General features: G+C 51.0%; 6 protein-coding genes across 6 annotated transcripts; 3 read left to right on the forward strand and 3 right to left on the reverse strand.

Moving 5' to 3' along the window:
- Window positions 1-3,435: 3,435 nt before the first annotated feature.
- On the forward strand, window positions 3,436-6,492 carry GGI43DRAFT_387532 (phosphoenolpyruvate carboxykinase PCK1; the record flags this gene model as incomplete). The annotated part of the gene is made up of 7 exons (XM_083203947.1): window positions 3,436-3,532; window positions 3,607-3,655; window positions 3,727-3,752; window positions 3,852-3,901; window positions 3,970-4,136; window positions 4,215-4,248; window positions 5,149-6,492. The coding sequence occupies 7 exons, from the start codon at window positions 3,436-3,438 to the stop codon at window positions 6,490-6,492; spliced, it is 1,767 nt and encodes a 588-aa protein (XP_083056733.1).
- A 297-nt stretch (window positions 6,493-6,789) lies between these two features.
- On the reverse strand, window positions 6,790-9,208 carry GGI43DRAFT_415613 (Zn(II)2Cys6 transcription factor domain-containing protein). The gene is made up of 4 exons (XM_083207167.1): window positions 8,952-9,208; window positions 8,150-8,869; window positions 7,800-8,086; window positions 6,790-7,726 (listed from the first exon to the last, which is right to left on the reverse strand). The coding sequence occupies exons 1-4, from the start codon at window positions 9,113-9,115 to the stop codon at window positions 6,906-6,908; spliced, it is 1,992 nt and encodes a 663-aa protein (XP_083056734.1). The 5' UTR covers window positions 9,116-9,208; the 3' UTR covers window positions 6,790-6,905.
- A 704-nt stretch (window positions 9,209-9,912) lies between these two features.
- On the forward strand, window positions 9,913-10,777 carry GGI43DRAFT_425486 (uncharacterized protein; the record flags this gene model as incomplete). Its single annotated transcript, XM_083208516.1, has 2 exons — window positions 9,913-10,525; window positions 10,599-10,777. 2 exons carry the CDS (start codon window positions 9,913-9,915, stop codon window positions 10,775-10,777), a joined length of 792 nt encoding a protein of 263 aa, XP_083056735.1.
- A 292-nt stretch (window positions 10,778-11,069) lies between these two features.
- Window positions 11,070-12,999, reverse strand: GGI43DRAFT_387535 (major facilitator superfamily domain-containing protein; the record flags this gene model as incomplete). The annotated part of the gene is made up of 6 exons (XM_083203948.1): window positions 11,070-11,390; window positions 11,461-11,575; window positions 11,630-11,823; window positions 11,890-12,437; window positions 12,538-12,646; window positions 12,751-12,999. The coding sequence occupies 6 exons, from the start codon at window positions 12,997-12,999 to the stop codon at window positions 11,070-11,072; spliced, it is 1,536 nt and encodes a 511-aa protein (XP_083056736.1).
- An 83-nt stretch (window positions 13,000-13,082) lies between these two features.
- GGI43DRAFT_217439 (uncharacterized protein) lies at window positions 13,083-13,701 on the reverse strand. The gene is made up of 2 exons (XM_083200286.1): window positions 13,326-13,701; window positions 13,083-13,253 (listed from the first exon to the last, which is right to left on the reverse strand). The coding sequence occupies exons 1-2, from the start codon at window positions 13,604-13,606 to the stop codon at window positions 13,166-13,168; spliced, it is 369 nt and encodes a 122-aa protein (XP_083056737.1). The 5' UTR covers window positions 13,607-13,701; the 3' UTR covers window positions 13,083-13,165.
- Window positions 13,437-14,726, forward strand: GGI43DRAFT_217434 (uncharacterized protein). The gene has a single exon (XM_083200285.1). The coding sequence runs from the start codon at window positions 13,797-13,799 to the stop codon at window positions 14,565-14,567; it is 771 nt and encodes a 256-aa protein (XP_083056738.1). The 5' UTR covers window positions 13,437-13,796; the 3' UTR covers window positions 14,568-14,726.
- Window positions 14,727-14,993: the final 267 nt, after the last annotated feature.

The raw sequence follows: 14,993 nt of genomic DNA on the forward strand, positions 1-14,993 counted from the left end.
TGAGCCGGGGAAGATCCAAGTGCTGAATAGGGTAGGGATCAGGTGCGCGAATGCCTCTGGTCTGCTCCATTATTGACTTACATGCTAGTAATTCCCGGTTACAAGACGATAAAGAACGAAGAAAGCAGCATCAGTGGATTGTGGATCGAAATTGCGTATTTTCTCATTTTTTATCTCGTCATGACGAAGAATGCATGCCCAATGACTTTTTCACTTTTTTTACCGAGCATGTCACATTGCCTCTCTGACCAGCAATGACAAGTCAGGCGTTGAAATTCCAGAGTATTATCAATTTCTTTGTACGGGAATTGCCGTACTGTACATTGTGCATAGTGGCAATCAATTTAAAAAATCAATCTAAGCATTCGTACCCAACTGACACTGCATGCATGGAAAATACCGTTGCCCAAAGAACCAAAAAGGGGTGGCAATAGCATGTGCAGCTGAAATGTCAATAATGCTGATGTCCTTTAAAAAGAATACCAGCAAGCAGAAATTTGGGTGCGGAAAGAGTCGGAACACGCGGGCGGCAGCCAATCACGGGACTTTGCCGCGCAGCGAGTGCCGCTGGGCCGAGACCTACGGAGCAGGGATTGGCTGTATAACCTTGTCCTTCGGTTGTTTTTGCAGCTGTTGTTGGTTGGATTTTTTTTCTATTCTTGAAGATATTTGGGATGAAGAGACATGAGCGCTGTTTCGCCGTGCTACATGGTGACGGACTTTGTGCTCAGCTGGTCGGATATCTGGTGCCGAGTCTTTGTCTCTGCTCGGCACTGAAACAATAACACAGAGAGACATGCAAAAAGTTCATGCCAGACAAAAGCATTGAAGCTTTCCGCTTTTGCTATTTTTACTGCCGAGAGGAGCCGCCGGTTCAAGACAATAGTAATGCTAGCGGAAAGCAGAGCCGCGTACCTAGCACACAAGTACAGAACTGTAATACCCCCTTACAACATAACATCGTGTCCGCGTGGAAAACTAGGGCCAGGGTGTGCTTTTGTCTTCTTCGAGAAAAAGTAACTTGAGAAATCGCGGGGTAGACAGACGCCCCAGCTGGCCTCGACTACTAACCACTCGCAGCCTAGGTCCCCCTTTGCGGGTATGCACAGCCCAAGCGCTGGGCCATACCGGCAGGGCAAGGCAAAAAGCCGGGCTGGGCTGGGCCTCAGTCTCCCCGGATTGCAGGCCAGCCGGCATCGTATAACGTGGACATGACTAGCAACCCGGAATTGGCCATGAATTCTACTAGCAGCATCTTAACCTTGTACCATCTGTTTCGGGTTCGGGAGCGTGACCATCTGGGAATTATGGGAGAGGCGGGTTTTGCAGCCGGGCAATAAGAAATTTGTATGGGATTAAAAAAAGGAGAGAGATCTCGTGCCCCAATGCGAAATTCAGCCTTTGCAGGAATCTCACCCCCTTGCTAGTTGGCTTCGCTTCCAATAGGGATCATTCTTTTTCCTCCATCGCTTTCCCCGTAGGCAGCCGGAGAGTGGTACATGTTAATTGCATAGTGCTGCGGCTGCCGGGAGAGGTATACGGAGGAGGATGGAGGGTTGAGTCAAGGCGTGGTGCTTCCGGGGGCCGGGGGCCGGGCATTTGTATACATGTACATACGTGCAACCTACTCATAGTGAAGAAGCTGACTTTGACATCTAGACTCGCCAGCGGCCTGGTTGGCATGAACCCTTTTACGGTTCCTGCTATTTCGCTGGCCCAGCCTCGTGACCGACATAATTACAGCTGCGGCGTTCCCATTACCCAACGATAACTTCTGTTTGCTATATTTGCATTGTAGGCCGGCGTAGACCGTGACCGTGACCGGGTCATTGAAAGGTACTTGTTTGTATTACTCGTATCGTATCCATCCCAATCCATCATCGATATGTGCCGTGGATGGACTATGTGGCCGCGTTATGGAGCACTGGAGCCCTCTTACAAGATCATTGCCCATTCCAGGCCCCATCGCACGTACCAGTACCGCATCTCTGCAAAAGTACGGGGTAGAGCAAAAAATCAAATCGCCACCTTTGAGCATCACCAGCTCAAGTCCAAGTCATAAATTACCCAATTAGGCAAAGCACCACCGCAATCGCCCATTCTGTACGTAATCGCCCCGCTGCAAGTCGCGGCCGGTAAAGCCTTGGATCAAAGTCACTGCATGGGCATCGGAATAGTCCGCGTGGATGGAATCGCTGCTGTTTCAAACACAGAGTAGAGACCCAATTCGTCTCCCGGGCGGACGCTGAAAAACCGGGTAGTTCAGACTGTATTGGGTATTCCCAGATCCGGTTTTTGCGTTGCCCGCCTATGATTGACTGCACGTGTGATTCGTTTACAGGAAAAAAGCATATTCGCACATCCTACGGCAGTTTTTTAAAAGATGACAGGCGATGGGATAATCAAGATTTAAATAGGGCTGCTTTTCCGCCTTCTTTTTTGAATTGAAGATAGACACAGCTTTCTTTTGCTAGCTTCAAAATAAACAAAAAGCTTCTGCTTTGAATCCTACCCATTACAACACTTTTGCAGCCTGTGCCGTCATCTAGGCATCATTACTCATTACGGTTTCCCACCGAGGCACTAGACTGCTTCACTGTGAGTTCACTTCTTTTAATTTATCGATTCATTTTTCATTTTGTATTTTTTTGTGCCCTGCTGTCCACTTTGTACTATATCACACGCCCCTTTGCCCTGCAGCCAAGAGAAGAAGAAGAAAAAGAAAGTTCAAAAAGTACCCTGCCCGAATTAATTGCCTGCCCCCCTTGGTCTATTTTCTTCCTCGTTTTGGTCTTGAGCCGAGCGCAGACGATACCAAGCGGCTGCAGTACAGAGAACAAGCATCGTTCTCTTCGAATCTCTTACAAAGTACGGGGTATTCGATACATACTATTTCACTTGCTGTCTTATTATCCCGTTGTAGCACCTACACAAGGACTCACACGCCCCCCTTTTCCCTCTTCTTCATACTCCACACACAGGAACGGTTCTCGGTTGTTGGTTTTTTTTTTCTTCTATTCATTTTTCGGCTTGCACCCCCCCCTGTTTTGCTTTTCCCTATCAAATCAAACCCAAACGTCCTTGCGTTGCTCTTCGGTTCCGAGATAAATTCGTGCCCCGGGCCCTGTGAAGCTTCGCACCGCCCGCCACGGCTCCACAAACGAGGCCCCGGCCTGCACCAGCTTCGGGACTGTTCGATCGCAAGGCTAACTTTTTTGTCCTTCTGATCTGCTAGACACAAAAAAAGTACATCCACAGACCCGTTTCGTCGTCTGTACCTGATCCCGGGTTCCCACTCTGGAGAAACAAACCCGCCGTCATCCTCCACACGCCACCCCCTCCCCTGCTACTTAGCTGAACGGAAGGGAACAAGAAGACGAAAACCAATCCAAACGACATCCCGTAGACTCTTGCTCCGGAATATATAACTATCCAATGGATCCTCTCTACAGAACCGCCTCTCCATACACTGATCCTACCGTCAAAGGTCCCAAGTCACAGATCCAGGCCTCGGGAATAGATTTACGCAAGAGTAAGTCTTTTGCCCTCAATGGCCATGACGAAAGACACGAATCTGTCAGACTTGGGAGGCTAACATATGTACAGTGATTTCTAGCAACGTTAACAAGACTGCTCTGCACCCTGGCGGTGTCCAGTAAGTGTTTTTCCATCATGATGATATTGTTGTTGGTTCTGTATAAGTGACTAACACCAATTGCGCTGCAGGCCCTACCGCGAGCACACCGAGCTCGGTATGTCCACACCTTTGGTCTTGATCCAGCTCACCTTGCCTTGAGCACAGCGAGCAAGTGCCACGACAGGAATTTTTATTAACAATTTCTTTCCAACAGAGGAGGAACTCCACGAGATCGCCCACATCGACTACGACCGCGTCGCCATTGTAAGTCTTGCTCGCAATTGATGCCGCACAGCCCGTGTAAGCAGCGTCACTAACCAGCTGGATTCCAGGTCGCCAACCCTTCCGTCGCTGCCCTCTACGAAGATGCCCTCGTCTACGAGAGCGGCACTGCCATCACCTCCAGCGGTGCCCTGACCGCCTACTCCGGCGCAAAGACTGGCCGATCTCCCCTCGACAAGCGAATTGTCCAGGAGCCTTCATCACAAGACAACATCTGGTAAGTTTGAGCCGCCTGAGCTGTGACACATTCAATCCATTCTTAAGATCCACACGGCTAACCAAGGCTCCTTTGCAGGTGGGGACCAGTCAACAAGCCCATGAGCCAAGATGTAAGTAACAGTACCTGATCGTCGCTGCAAGCGTCATCTCCATCGTCATTGTTCTGTGTGGTGTTCCGAATCTACCCATTTGGGTTTTCGTTACCAACGAGTCTCATCCCTGCATATTTTCGGCAAATTTTGTCTTTTGCTGTGTTTTTGCTTTGGGTCAATGGTCACGCGAGCGGGGCGCCTCCTATTCAGCTGCTCAGCCCTCGCCGCCACCGTTTGCAGGCAAAGCAGAGCAGAGCAAAAAATCTCAGCCAATGCCCGACGCAACAGAATGCCAGCAACATGCAGCTACTGCCTGCTTTGGCGCTGGTCGAATCGGAAGTGCATGCGGAGAAGTGCCCAATAAAAAAGGCCAAGATGCAGCTCTAGCTTGGCGTCCACCCCGCACACACACATGAAAAAAAGCTGCAATTTGCCTGGGGGGACCTTTGGTCAAAGTCACGGCACAAAAAAGAGACCAAAGGCTACAAAGCCGGGGCCCCGCTCAGCCGAAGCCGAATTTGGGTAGCCGACCATAAGCGGCCGCCCAGGACTTTTGCCCGGCTCTCGCCTCAGTTGCACCCGCGGCATTGGCTTGTGATGATGCTTCTTCGAAGCTTGTGCTTTTTGCTCATCATTTCCGACCCGGTTTGCTCCGGCCAAGTCTTGGGGAGGCAAATCTAAATGCCGAGTCTCGATTGGGCATTGAGCTCAAAGCTGTTGTGGCTGGCAAAATTGGCTGGTTGATTCCGCTGTGTGTGTGTGTGTGTGTGTGTGTGTGTGTGTGTGTGTGTGTCTAAGACACTCATCTCAGAAATGCCTGAATCAAGTGATTACACATGACAATGACGAAAGAGATTGATGAACAATGACAAACAAACAAAAATCTGTTTACAATGCTAATCCGAGATTGCAATATAGGTCTGGAAGATCAACCGAGAGCGTGCTGTCGACTACCTCAACACCCGCAACCGCATCTATGTCATTGACGGCTATGCTGGCTGGGACGAAAAGTACAGAATCCGCGTCCGTGTCATCTGCGCTCGCGCCTACCATGCCCTCTTCATGAGAAACATGCTCATCCGCCCTCCCCGCGAGGAGCTCGAGCACTTCCACCCCGACTACACCATCTACAATGCCGGCAAGTTCCCTGCCAACCGCTACACCGAGGGCATGACCTCTGCCACCTCCGTCGCCATCAACTTCGCCGCCAAGGAGATGGTCATCCTGGGTACCGAGTACGCCGGTGAGATGAAGAAGGGCATCTTCACCGTTCTCTTCTACGAGATGCCCATCAAGCACAACGTCCTGACCCTGCACTCCTCCGCCAACGAGGGCAAGAACGGCGACGTCACCCTCTTCTTCGGTCTGTCTGGTACCGGCAAGACCACCCTGTCTGCCGACCCCAACCGTGCCCTGATTGGTGACGACGAGCACTGCTGGAGCGACCGCGGTGTCTTCAACATCGAGGGTGGCTGCTACGCCAAGTGCATTGGCCTCTCCGCCGAGAAGGAGCCCGATATCTACAACGCCATCCGCTACGGCTCCATCCTCGAGAACGTCGTCTTCGACCCCGTCACCCGCGAGGTTGACTACGACGACGTCACCCTCACCGAGAACACTCGCTGCGCCTACCCCATCGAGTACATCTCCAACGCAAAGATCCCCTGCTTGACCGAGAACATGCCCTCCAACATCATCCTCCTCACCTGCGACGCCCGCGGTGTCCTGCCCCCCATCTCCAAGCTCAACAGCGCCCAGACCATGTTCCACTTCATCTCCGGCTACACCTCCAAGATGGCCGGTACCGAGGACGGCGTCAACGAGCCCCAGGCCACCTTCTCCAGCTGCTTCGCCCAGCCCTTCCTGGCCCTGCACCCCATGAAGTACGCCCGCATGCTCGCCGACAAGATTGAGCAGAACAAGGCCAACGCCTGGCTGCTCAACACCGGCTGGGTCGGCGCCGGCTTCGCCCAGGGCGGCAAGCGATGCCCCCTCAAGTACACCCGCGCCATCCTCGACGCCATCCACTCCGGCGAGCTCGCCAACGCAGAGTTTGAGAACTACGAGGTCTTCAACCTGCAGGTTCCCCAGTCCTGCCCCAACGTTCCCGACGATCTGTTGAACCCCAAGAAGGCCTGGACCGCCGGCAGCGAATCTTTCAACAAGGAGGTTGTCAAGCTGGGCCAGCTCTTCAACGAGAACTTCAAGAAGTACGAGAGCGAGGCTACCCAGGACGTCATTGCCGCCGGCCCCGTCGTCTAAAAGGAACAAAAACCTATATAAAAAATTGAGCTCAAGGATAAGGGAAAGCGTTTGACTTTTTTAATCATTCGTTTTGAATGACAACACAAAAACCGTGATATCCAGGGTGTATTGGCTTTTCATGAAAATGAAAACACGCAAAAAACGAAGTTAAGGAAGGGGAGGACACGATTTAGATTTCTTTTTTTTTTTTCTCTTTTTCTCTTTAATGATCCCACGTTGGGAACTGCATCGTCATTATTGGATAAGGCGTTTAAATCTATCATTTCTTTTTTATGGACTGTGTTTAATGCACATCTCTGAAAAATTGCTATATAGCTAAATTGATCAAGTTTTAAAATTAAAAACTCTCTTCTGTTTGTGATATGTTCTCTGCATTATACATTTCTCTGTGATATAAATCTCCATTTCTTCTACGCAAAGCTGATAAAGCTGTCCAGCACAGAAGCCCACATCTCATCACTAAACAAGTAACTACCATCCTCCGCGCCGACATAAGCCCCTGGAAATCCCTGCTGCACATCTGCCGATCCAATCCTTTCCATGCTCTGATATACCGGTGGAACCGACGAAGTACTGCCACTACCACTACTACTAGCGGTATTGGCTTTGATAACTTCGACAATATCTCCAGCATGAGGAGTGAGGGACGCAAGTGGACACTTAACTACAAGATCAACACCCAAGATGGCTTGCACTCGTGGTGCATACCAGCTCGCCAGCACGCTCATGTGGCAACACAACGTACCAGCCACGTCCAGTCCCTTCTCCTGTGTCGTAAGGCCAACTATCAGAGTCCGCAACTTCTCATACAGCCTGACAATGATGGTGAGGAAATCTGCCTCCTCGACAATAGTCTTTGCCTCGTCCAACGCATCCCCCTGTACCGGCCAAGTACGACTATGGGGAGGGCCCTGTTTGGCAACGATGAGCTTTAAGAGGGCGGATACGGATCTCGGTAGGACTCCGAGGGAGGTGCAGATCTGGGCGAGAGTAAAGACGGTGACCTGGGGTAATTCGGCGTCGGGGATGTCGATGTAGTCTTTGATGAGGCCTTTACTGTGGCAGACGAGATGCCAGAGGAGTGATGATCTGTAGGCTGATGTTTTGAATGCCTCGGCGGAGGGAGATTGAGTAGTGTCGTGACCATTTTGGTAACATATATACTCGTCATCAAGGGCCACGTCTCTGATGGCTATGTTGATGTAGTGCATGCTGCATCTGGCCAAATTAGCTAGAATCAATTAGTTAGTTACATGAGCACTGAAAATATCTTGAAGAATGATGTTATCAGAGGAACAGCATACTGGATAAATTTGGACATTTCGATAACTCTTCTTCTACAGTGGCTTTCAGACCCTCGAATTGTCGCAGCTTGGCCCCGACCATGATTCTGGTGATGGATTCACCATGGTCTGCCTCCCTGAGCTCGCTGTAGTTGCTATCAATGGTGCCTATGAAAGACTGAGTGAGGATAAAGGATCGGATGCATCTGTCAGAGGCATATTCGGTCGACGCGGCCATGTTATTACAGCATTCGTCAATCTTCTTGGTGTGCGCCACAGTATTCGGGCGATTCATCACTCTTGGTAAGCTATATGACGGCACAACAAATGTTAGCAGCAAGCATCAGCTGAACCTTTTTTTGATTTCTTACATTGAAGTAACCCAATACGTCCCAAGCAGCGCCCTTTGCTCATCCGTCGTCAACTCCCTGTTTAATCGATGATATCCCAAATCATGCACCATCGTCACGCACAGATTCAGCAGCAGCACAAGCTGCACGTTGCCCTTTTGTGCGGGATACCGATACCATGCGGACAGCACCAGCAGCGCTCGTACCAGGCCCAAGTTCCTCTCCGAGCTCGCCACGATGCGCGATGTGATGTGCTGCATGATTTCATCTGCGAGGAGTTTTCGAATAGGATGAGCGCTTGGGATGGTGGCCGCGACGATGGCGAGGAAGAGGAGCGGCTCCTTTTTGCGGAGGTCGACGACTGTCTGGGAGGGATGGAGCACGACAAAGGGAAACGTCCACACGAAGCGAGATTTGAACTGCGAGACCATATTCTCTGATTCTGAGATGCTGAGAAAGCCGCGGTCGACAATGTCTGAGAGACCCTCCAACACGGATGTCGTAGGGGGCTCTCGGCCATGGAAGCCTCCAGAGTCTGGGTCTAGCAACTCTGGTTTTTCGGTGGGTGGCCCCGAACTGCGCAAAGCATCTGGAATCGACAACGCTCCTGTGCTTGGAGTCGTGCAGTCTGTAGAACAGGATTGAGGACCATGCCGAGTGACCCCGTTTCTTATCGCCTCGAGTTCTGCGACGAGCTCTTCAACTCTACTCTCCAGCGCAACAACTCGACTATTACTTTTGCTACAACAGAGAAAGGCACAAGTAAATTAGCAAAGCTTGTTTCTCATATTCATCAAATATTGAACAATAAAGAAATTCTCACCCATCATCATCACTTCTGCGCTTCCTCTTCCTCTCCGGCAGGTCTAGATACACACACTGCTTCCCGAGCCGGGCGCATCGCTGGCACAGGTTGTCAGACTGCGGCGAGCACTTGCATTTTGCATTCGTGCACGTGACACAAGCTCTCCTCTTGACAATTGGCATTCCACTTTCTGGATTCAATCATTGACTATTGCCGAAAAAAAGATAGGGGGGAGTTTGATTCGTCTCCAGTCGAGAGAGTTGCGGCCGTGTAAGTTGGAACGGCCGGTCCAAAGACCCGTCGGCCGTCGGGTTCTAGAGCATCCGTTTCCGGTGCTGAAAAAGATGCTGTTTAATTGGTCAGACTGGAGCGGGTAGTCCATTTATACTGGGACCGGGCGCTAGGCTCTGGATCGGCCGTTCCTCTGCGTATCAAGATCTTGAGATCTGCCAGATGATTTACCGTGGGATATACTTTATGCTCCCTACAAATTATTACCAAGTTCAAGTCTCACACAAAAGACAGCAGCAGCTTGTTTATGGCACCATAGTTTGAAAATGAAGACCGGCCGCTGAGACTTCCGCCGGCCGTTCCTCTTCAGAATTTGTCTATGGCGTTATTCGGCTCTACCTCCCATCTACTCTATGTGCTTGATGCATTGGTAAAAACAGGTTGGTAATCGCCAATATTCTGAGATCCACACAAAGATTCATAATGTGTTATGCCATTGTAGCTTTTGTCATCATGAACCCCTATGGGTAGGACGGAAGTAAACGTTGCCTTTAGAGGCACTGACTTACACGTGCTTCAATCAGCTACAACTTGTATATATTAGAGTAGAACTTCTTGAACCAGACGAGCCTTCCCAGAAACTCAACAACAAACTACAAACACAATCAACTACTCAATCAACTTCACAATATAATGCCTATTTTCAAATAAACCCACAAGTGAATTAACCCTCCTCAACAACAGCACAATGCCCTCCTACGCCGTCACTGGTGCCTCCAAAGGCCTCGGCCGCGAACTCGTCCGTCAACTCGCCCAATCCCCCTCCAACACCGTCCTCGCCATCGTCCGCAGCCTAGACCCTGCCTCCCCCCTCGCCGCCCTCGCCCAATCCCACTCCAACATTCACGTCATCACCGGCAACGTCACCGACCCGCAGTCCATCCTCGCTGCCGCCCAAGAGGCTAGCGATATCCTCGACGGCAAGCTCGATGTCTTCATCCACAACTCAAACTCAGTCGACTTGTCGACCTTTTCGCTCGGGCCCACAAAGGTGCCCTTTGATATTGAGGGCACCAAGCAGTTTTACGAGGAGCCCGTCCGCACGGCCATTTGGGGCGCTGCCTGGGCAACAAATGCTTTCTTGCCCCTGATTGAGAAGGGTGACCTCAAGAAGATTGTCCACATCACCAGCAGCATGGCCAACACGGACGTCATCCTCGCAACGGGCGTCGACTATGGTCTGGCCTATTCTATTGCAAAGGCCGGTATGAATGTCCAGGTTGCAAAGTACGCTGCAGAGCTTGCTCCCAAGGGCATCAAGACTGTTGCCATCTGCCCCGGCTGGGTGGATACTTACGAAGGCAAGGCCTCCTTATTTTCTTTTTGTGATAATTGTGATAACGAAATTGTCTTTGCTAACGCTGCAATAAATAGGCCCTAAGCCACCTCAGCTTCTCGAGACGCTTGCCGTTATGTTGGCTCAGTTCCAGAAGATGGATCCTACTATCACGGGGCAAACTTCAGTAGAGGAGAGTGTCTCACAGCAGCTCAGAGTCATTGAGGCTCTCGACGCCGCCAGAAGCGGTACCGTAATCAGGTCAAGGTATTACTAGGGTTGAAGGAGTAGTTTATAAAGCATGATCATTCATAGATGGTAGGCAGAAATTTGAATATATACTCGACATCTATAGACAGCGACGATTTTCTAATTTTCCAACCTATCTTAATGAAGACATCTCAGACGTGTATCATATCGTATGTCCAACGTAAAAATTTCCCAACAATAATGTTGCTCGATCCTCGTTATATACTATTATTAAATAAAATAAAGATTTGATGCAAAATGAAGAAAAAGAAGAATCCCGCTGGCTTATTGTTGAAAGTCCAATATTAATGCGTAGAGGTTTAATATGAATATCGGAACATCTTGTTCTCCTTATCAGTCATGGTGGCCCAGACTTCAGGCGACATGAAGCGCTCTTCATTGTCTTTGCTGCTGTCACCGCGCCTCTTATTGCACCATACATAGTAAAGGAAGAGGATGAAAGTAGTCACGGCGCATCCAGCCTGCGTGCCCATGACTGCCAGCTTGGCAGGTCGGAAATCGGGGGCATCGCGAGCCTGGAAGGTCTGAGGTCCAATAATATTGCCCAAAGAGAAGGAGCCGCTGACAATGGCGGCGGCAAAGGCACGCTTGGTACCACCGCTGACGTTGGCAACAGTCCACTATATCCGTTTTGTTAATCACCACTATACAGACTGGGTGCTGGTTGGAAGGGTTAGGTGAGTTACTCACGGCGTAAAAGAGGGTCAAAGGAGCGACAACAGCATTGACCAGGTAAATACCTGCCAAAACACCGGAATGGTGAGTTTTCGTGTCGAGGAAAGACATCAGTGCGCCTCCAATAATACTACAAAGAGTTAGTAACTATACTCAGTTTTCCAATGAAGAACGGGAAGCGTACGCAGGAATGATGCAGGCAATGATCCATGCCCATCGGTGAGACTGCTTTCGAACGCCGAAGCCAACTAGCAATGTAAAGAAGATGCTGACGACACCTGAGGGCATGTTCATTAAAGCAGCCCGTTTAGGAGGGTAGCCCAGGTTCTTGATGAGGGTAGCCGAGTAAGTGGTAACAACACCGCTGGAAACAGAGAGCTGCAGAAAATTCAATGTTAACGAAAGAAGCCAAGACATAAGAGTTTGTACTTTAGGTCAACTTACCAAGACAACAGACAGGAGCAAGAGGTAGATCTGAGGATCAAGGAGGGCCTCCACGATTTCCTTGGGGCGGAATTTGCGGCTTTGGATACCGGTTTGGTTGACGCTGACGTGCTTCAGCAGAGCAACCTTTTCGTTGTTCGACAGCCAAGAAGCCTTCATGGGAGTATCGGGCAAAAAGAAAAAGGTTGACAGTCCGATGACAACAGTGACGCATCCCAAGACAACAAACATGATGCGCCAGCCAGCCAGAGAGGCGCCAACAGAGACATTTTGGAAGCCGTATGAGATGGCGCCACCAAGAATCTGGCCCAGGCCCAGGCCGAGATACCAGAAAGAGAAGCGAGGAGCCTGCTCAGATTTTGTATACCACTGGCTGCTGATGAGCATCAGAGATGGTCCAATGGTGGCCTCGAAGATGCCCAGGAAGACACGAGATACGAGTAGCGTTTGGTAGTTGTGAGCAGCGGCACCGCAGGCGGTAGCAATACCCCAGAGTGTGACATTGAGTCCTAGCCACTTGGCAGCTGGGACAACCTGAAGGAAGTATGCTGTTGAAACATTTAGTCAGTATGGCTAATTCTCAAAGGAGGGGAGAAGGAAAAATGAAAGACTTGTTTGTGGTCTGACGAGGCTCAAGGCTCAACTTACTGTTGGGAATTTCAAAGCATAGCAAACCGACGAAACAGAACGTAGCCACGTTGGAAAAGTCGTTGCCCTTGAGATTCAGATCTGTAGTGAGTCCCATCACAGCGGCATACTAGTCAGCGTCAGCATGTCGTGTCACAACGTACGATAGGCGTCCAGTCAAAGCACAAGCCATCGACCTAGGTGGGGGCAGTATTATGCAGGTACGAAACTTACATTCAGGATGACCTTGTCAAGAAACTGCATGGTGTAGCATAAAAACATCAGAGGCACAATGTGGAAATCGATCTTGCGGCGAAGAGAATTGATGTTGATAGCGGCAACGCCATCGGCATCGCGATGCTCATTGAGAAATTTCCAGGCATCATCAATGCCGGCCTCGGGAACATCAACATCGCTGTGAGAGGGAGTGTTACCGCGAACGTCGATATGAACCCCCTTCTCACTGTTGTTATGAGAAGACATCTTTGCCTTTGCCCTTGCCCTCAAAACTCACGACTCGCGGCTCTGGGGAAAAGAAGCAAATCCAAGTCCGCAATTCGGATCCGAGTAGACCCGTGGAAAATAGATTCGCGGGGACAGAGACTAGGGGAAGTGACGTGATGGGTGAATCTCTATGTCTTACTGCCAGTCAAGGGAGTGAGAGTGAAGAGTAAGGATCCAGGGCGTGTGAGATGGACGTGAGAAGAAAATCTCTCCCAGAAAAAAAGCGATCGGCGCTGGTTGCAAACGATCAGCACTCTGAGCCAGGAAAGGTTGGTCGAATACGACGTGGGAAGGGGAGAGGATACCGTACGTAGTAATAAGAAGATTTATGGAACCCCAAAGAGGACGAGCGATGAAAGGATTTGACAAGCCAGGAGCCAGGACCCGTGGCCGTGGTCGTGGCCAGGGAAGGGGGAAGAGGGGCCGCCCTCGTCCTTTGTCGCTCTTGGACAGACCAACCGCTGCTAGTACCTCTGGTAGTACGCGATACCGTACATTGGTGTACCTGAGCGAGAGGACTGAAGGATTCGGGTGGATAGCACAGGTACAGCGGTGCCACGAGGAGCCACCACGGCGACAAGTGCATGGTTTAGATGCACGACCAGGGATATTGGCACCGGTGGACCCGTAAAAGTAGCGACCTAGCACCGCTCAGAATGCCTGAAGCAGTTGACTCGTACTGTAGAACAAAGAAGCAAGAAAAGAGCTTGGAGACAGTGGTGCTAACGAGTAAAAGGAAGTAAACCCTACTTGCCGGATGCAGCTGCAAAGGGAGAATGCAAGGTAAATGGGCTCCTCAGCGGTGCTCTGCTCTAGTGACGGTGGATGCAACACCCGTGCAGCCGGCATGGCCACAATGGTGGGCTGCGCGCGGAAGCTTGCCTGTCAAAGCGGTGCCAAGAGCAGCAAGCAGTCCAGAAGGGTCGCCGCGGCTGTCAGAGGGTTACGGCAGTCGTCATCCAATATGCAATCTTTACTGGCAGATCAAATCTCCGGAGGCTCGCAATGCCGTGTTGCTGTTGGACGAGCACAAGATACGCGGTGACAGGGTCGGTTCCCCATTGCCAGCTCCCCCACCAGACAGAGGTTCGCCATCTCCAGGGCCAAAGGCACAGGGCTCTCCGAGTGGTCAAGCCGGAACATTGCAGGGGCTGGCGAGAACAGGCAGGTCGTGCATTGCTGGCAGTAGGCGAGTTTGTGCAAGCGGAAGAGGTGCCGCGCTGGCTGGTCGCTGGTGGTGTGCTGAATGCAGCCAGGCTGACCTAAGATTGGCCAAGGGGCCAAGGCGTATCCGACGGGTTGGCAGGGCCTGGCTTATAGCGGTGCCTTTAACGCAGCCTTTATCCTCGTCTCGTACAAGTTTGCTTGGTGTAGGTGCTCTAAGTGCTCTAAGTGCTCTAAGTGCTCTTGTACGAGCAGCGCCGGCCCAGCAATTCTCTAGCTCGTCTGACGGAGCATTTTGTAGCAGACGGCGGCGTTACGAACTGCCCTCGAGCATGAACCAACGGGGAGCATCGGCGCCGGGGAAATTCGACCAAGTAAGGTAACGTTGATTGATCGACTGTGACAACGGCCGAACAAACGCAAAAGGTCCCCGTCCCGAAGCATTGATCGCTCCATAATTCGAGGCCAAAGAGACGCTGGAACTGGGGCCCGGCAGTTCGACCGCAGCTCGATCCCAGCACGGGGGCTCCATATTTGACAGGTAGCTGCCACAGCGTGCAAGGTACTCGTGCTGCCATGCTCGCTCTATCGGCACTGTCAGGACCTGCTAGTAATTACTAATCCGCCCAGCGGGCACTGTGCCTGTGCGGTAAGTACTCATGCTCCCTGAAGCTCAGCACTAGTCCCCCACCACCGCTTCGACCCGCTTTGCGGCTGGAGAGGGCTCCATCAGCCTGCCATTATCACAAGCCAGATACTGCAGCTATGTTTTCGTTTCTTTTTTCGTAACAGTGCTACGCCGTAAAGTC

The sequence above is a fragment of the Trichoderma evansii genome, assembly GCF_050947405.1.
Source record: "Trichoderma evansii strain SZMC 28006 chromosome Unknown GGI43scaffold_25, whole genome shotgun sequence".
NCBI lineage: Eukaryota > Fungi > Ascomycota > Sordariomycetes > Hypocreales > Hypocreaceae > Trichoderma > Trichoderma evansii.

Coding starts and splice junctions, on each gene's coding strand:
- GGI43DRAFT_217434 (XM_083200285.1), top strand. CDS start 13,797: ATGCAAGGTAAATGGGCTCCTCAGCGGTGCTCTGCTCTAGTGACGGTG.
- GGI43DRAFT_415613 (XM_083207167.1), bottom strand. CDS start 9,115: ATGCCAATTGTCAAGAGGAGAGCTTGTGTCACGTGCACGAATGCAAAA. Junction 8,870..8,951: donor CGCAGAAGTGATGATGATGG/GTGAGAATTTCT, acceptor TCTCTGTTGTAG/CAAAAGTAATAGTCGAGTTG. Junction 8,087..8,149: donor ACGTATTGGGTTACTTCAAT/GTAAGAAATCAA, acceptor GCCGTCATATAG/CTTACCAAGAGTGATGAATC.
- GGI43DRAFT_217439 (XM_083200286.1), bottom strand. CDS start 13,606: ATGCACTTGTCGCCGTGGTGGCTCCTCGTGGCACCGCTGTACCTGTGC. Junction 13,254..13,325: donor TCTTCTTATTACTACGTACG/GTATCCTCTCCC, acceptor GTTTGCAACCAG/CGCCGATCGCTTTTTTTCTG.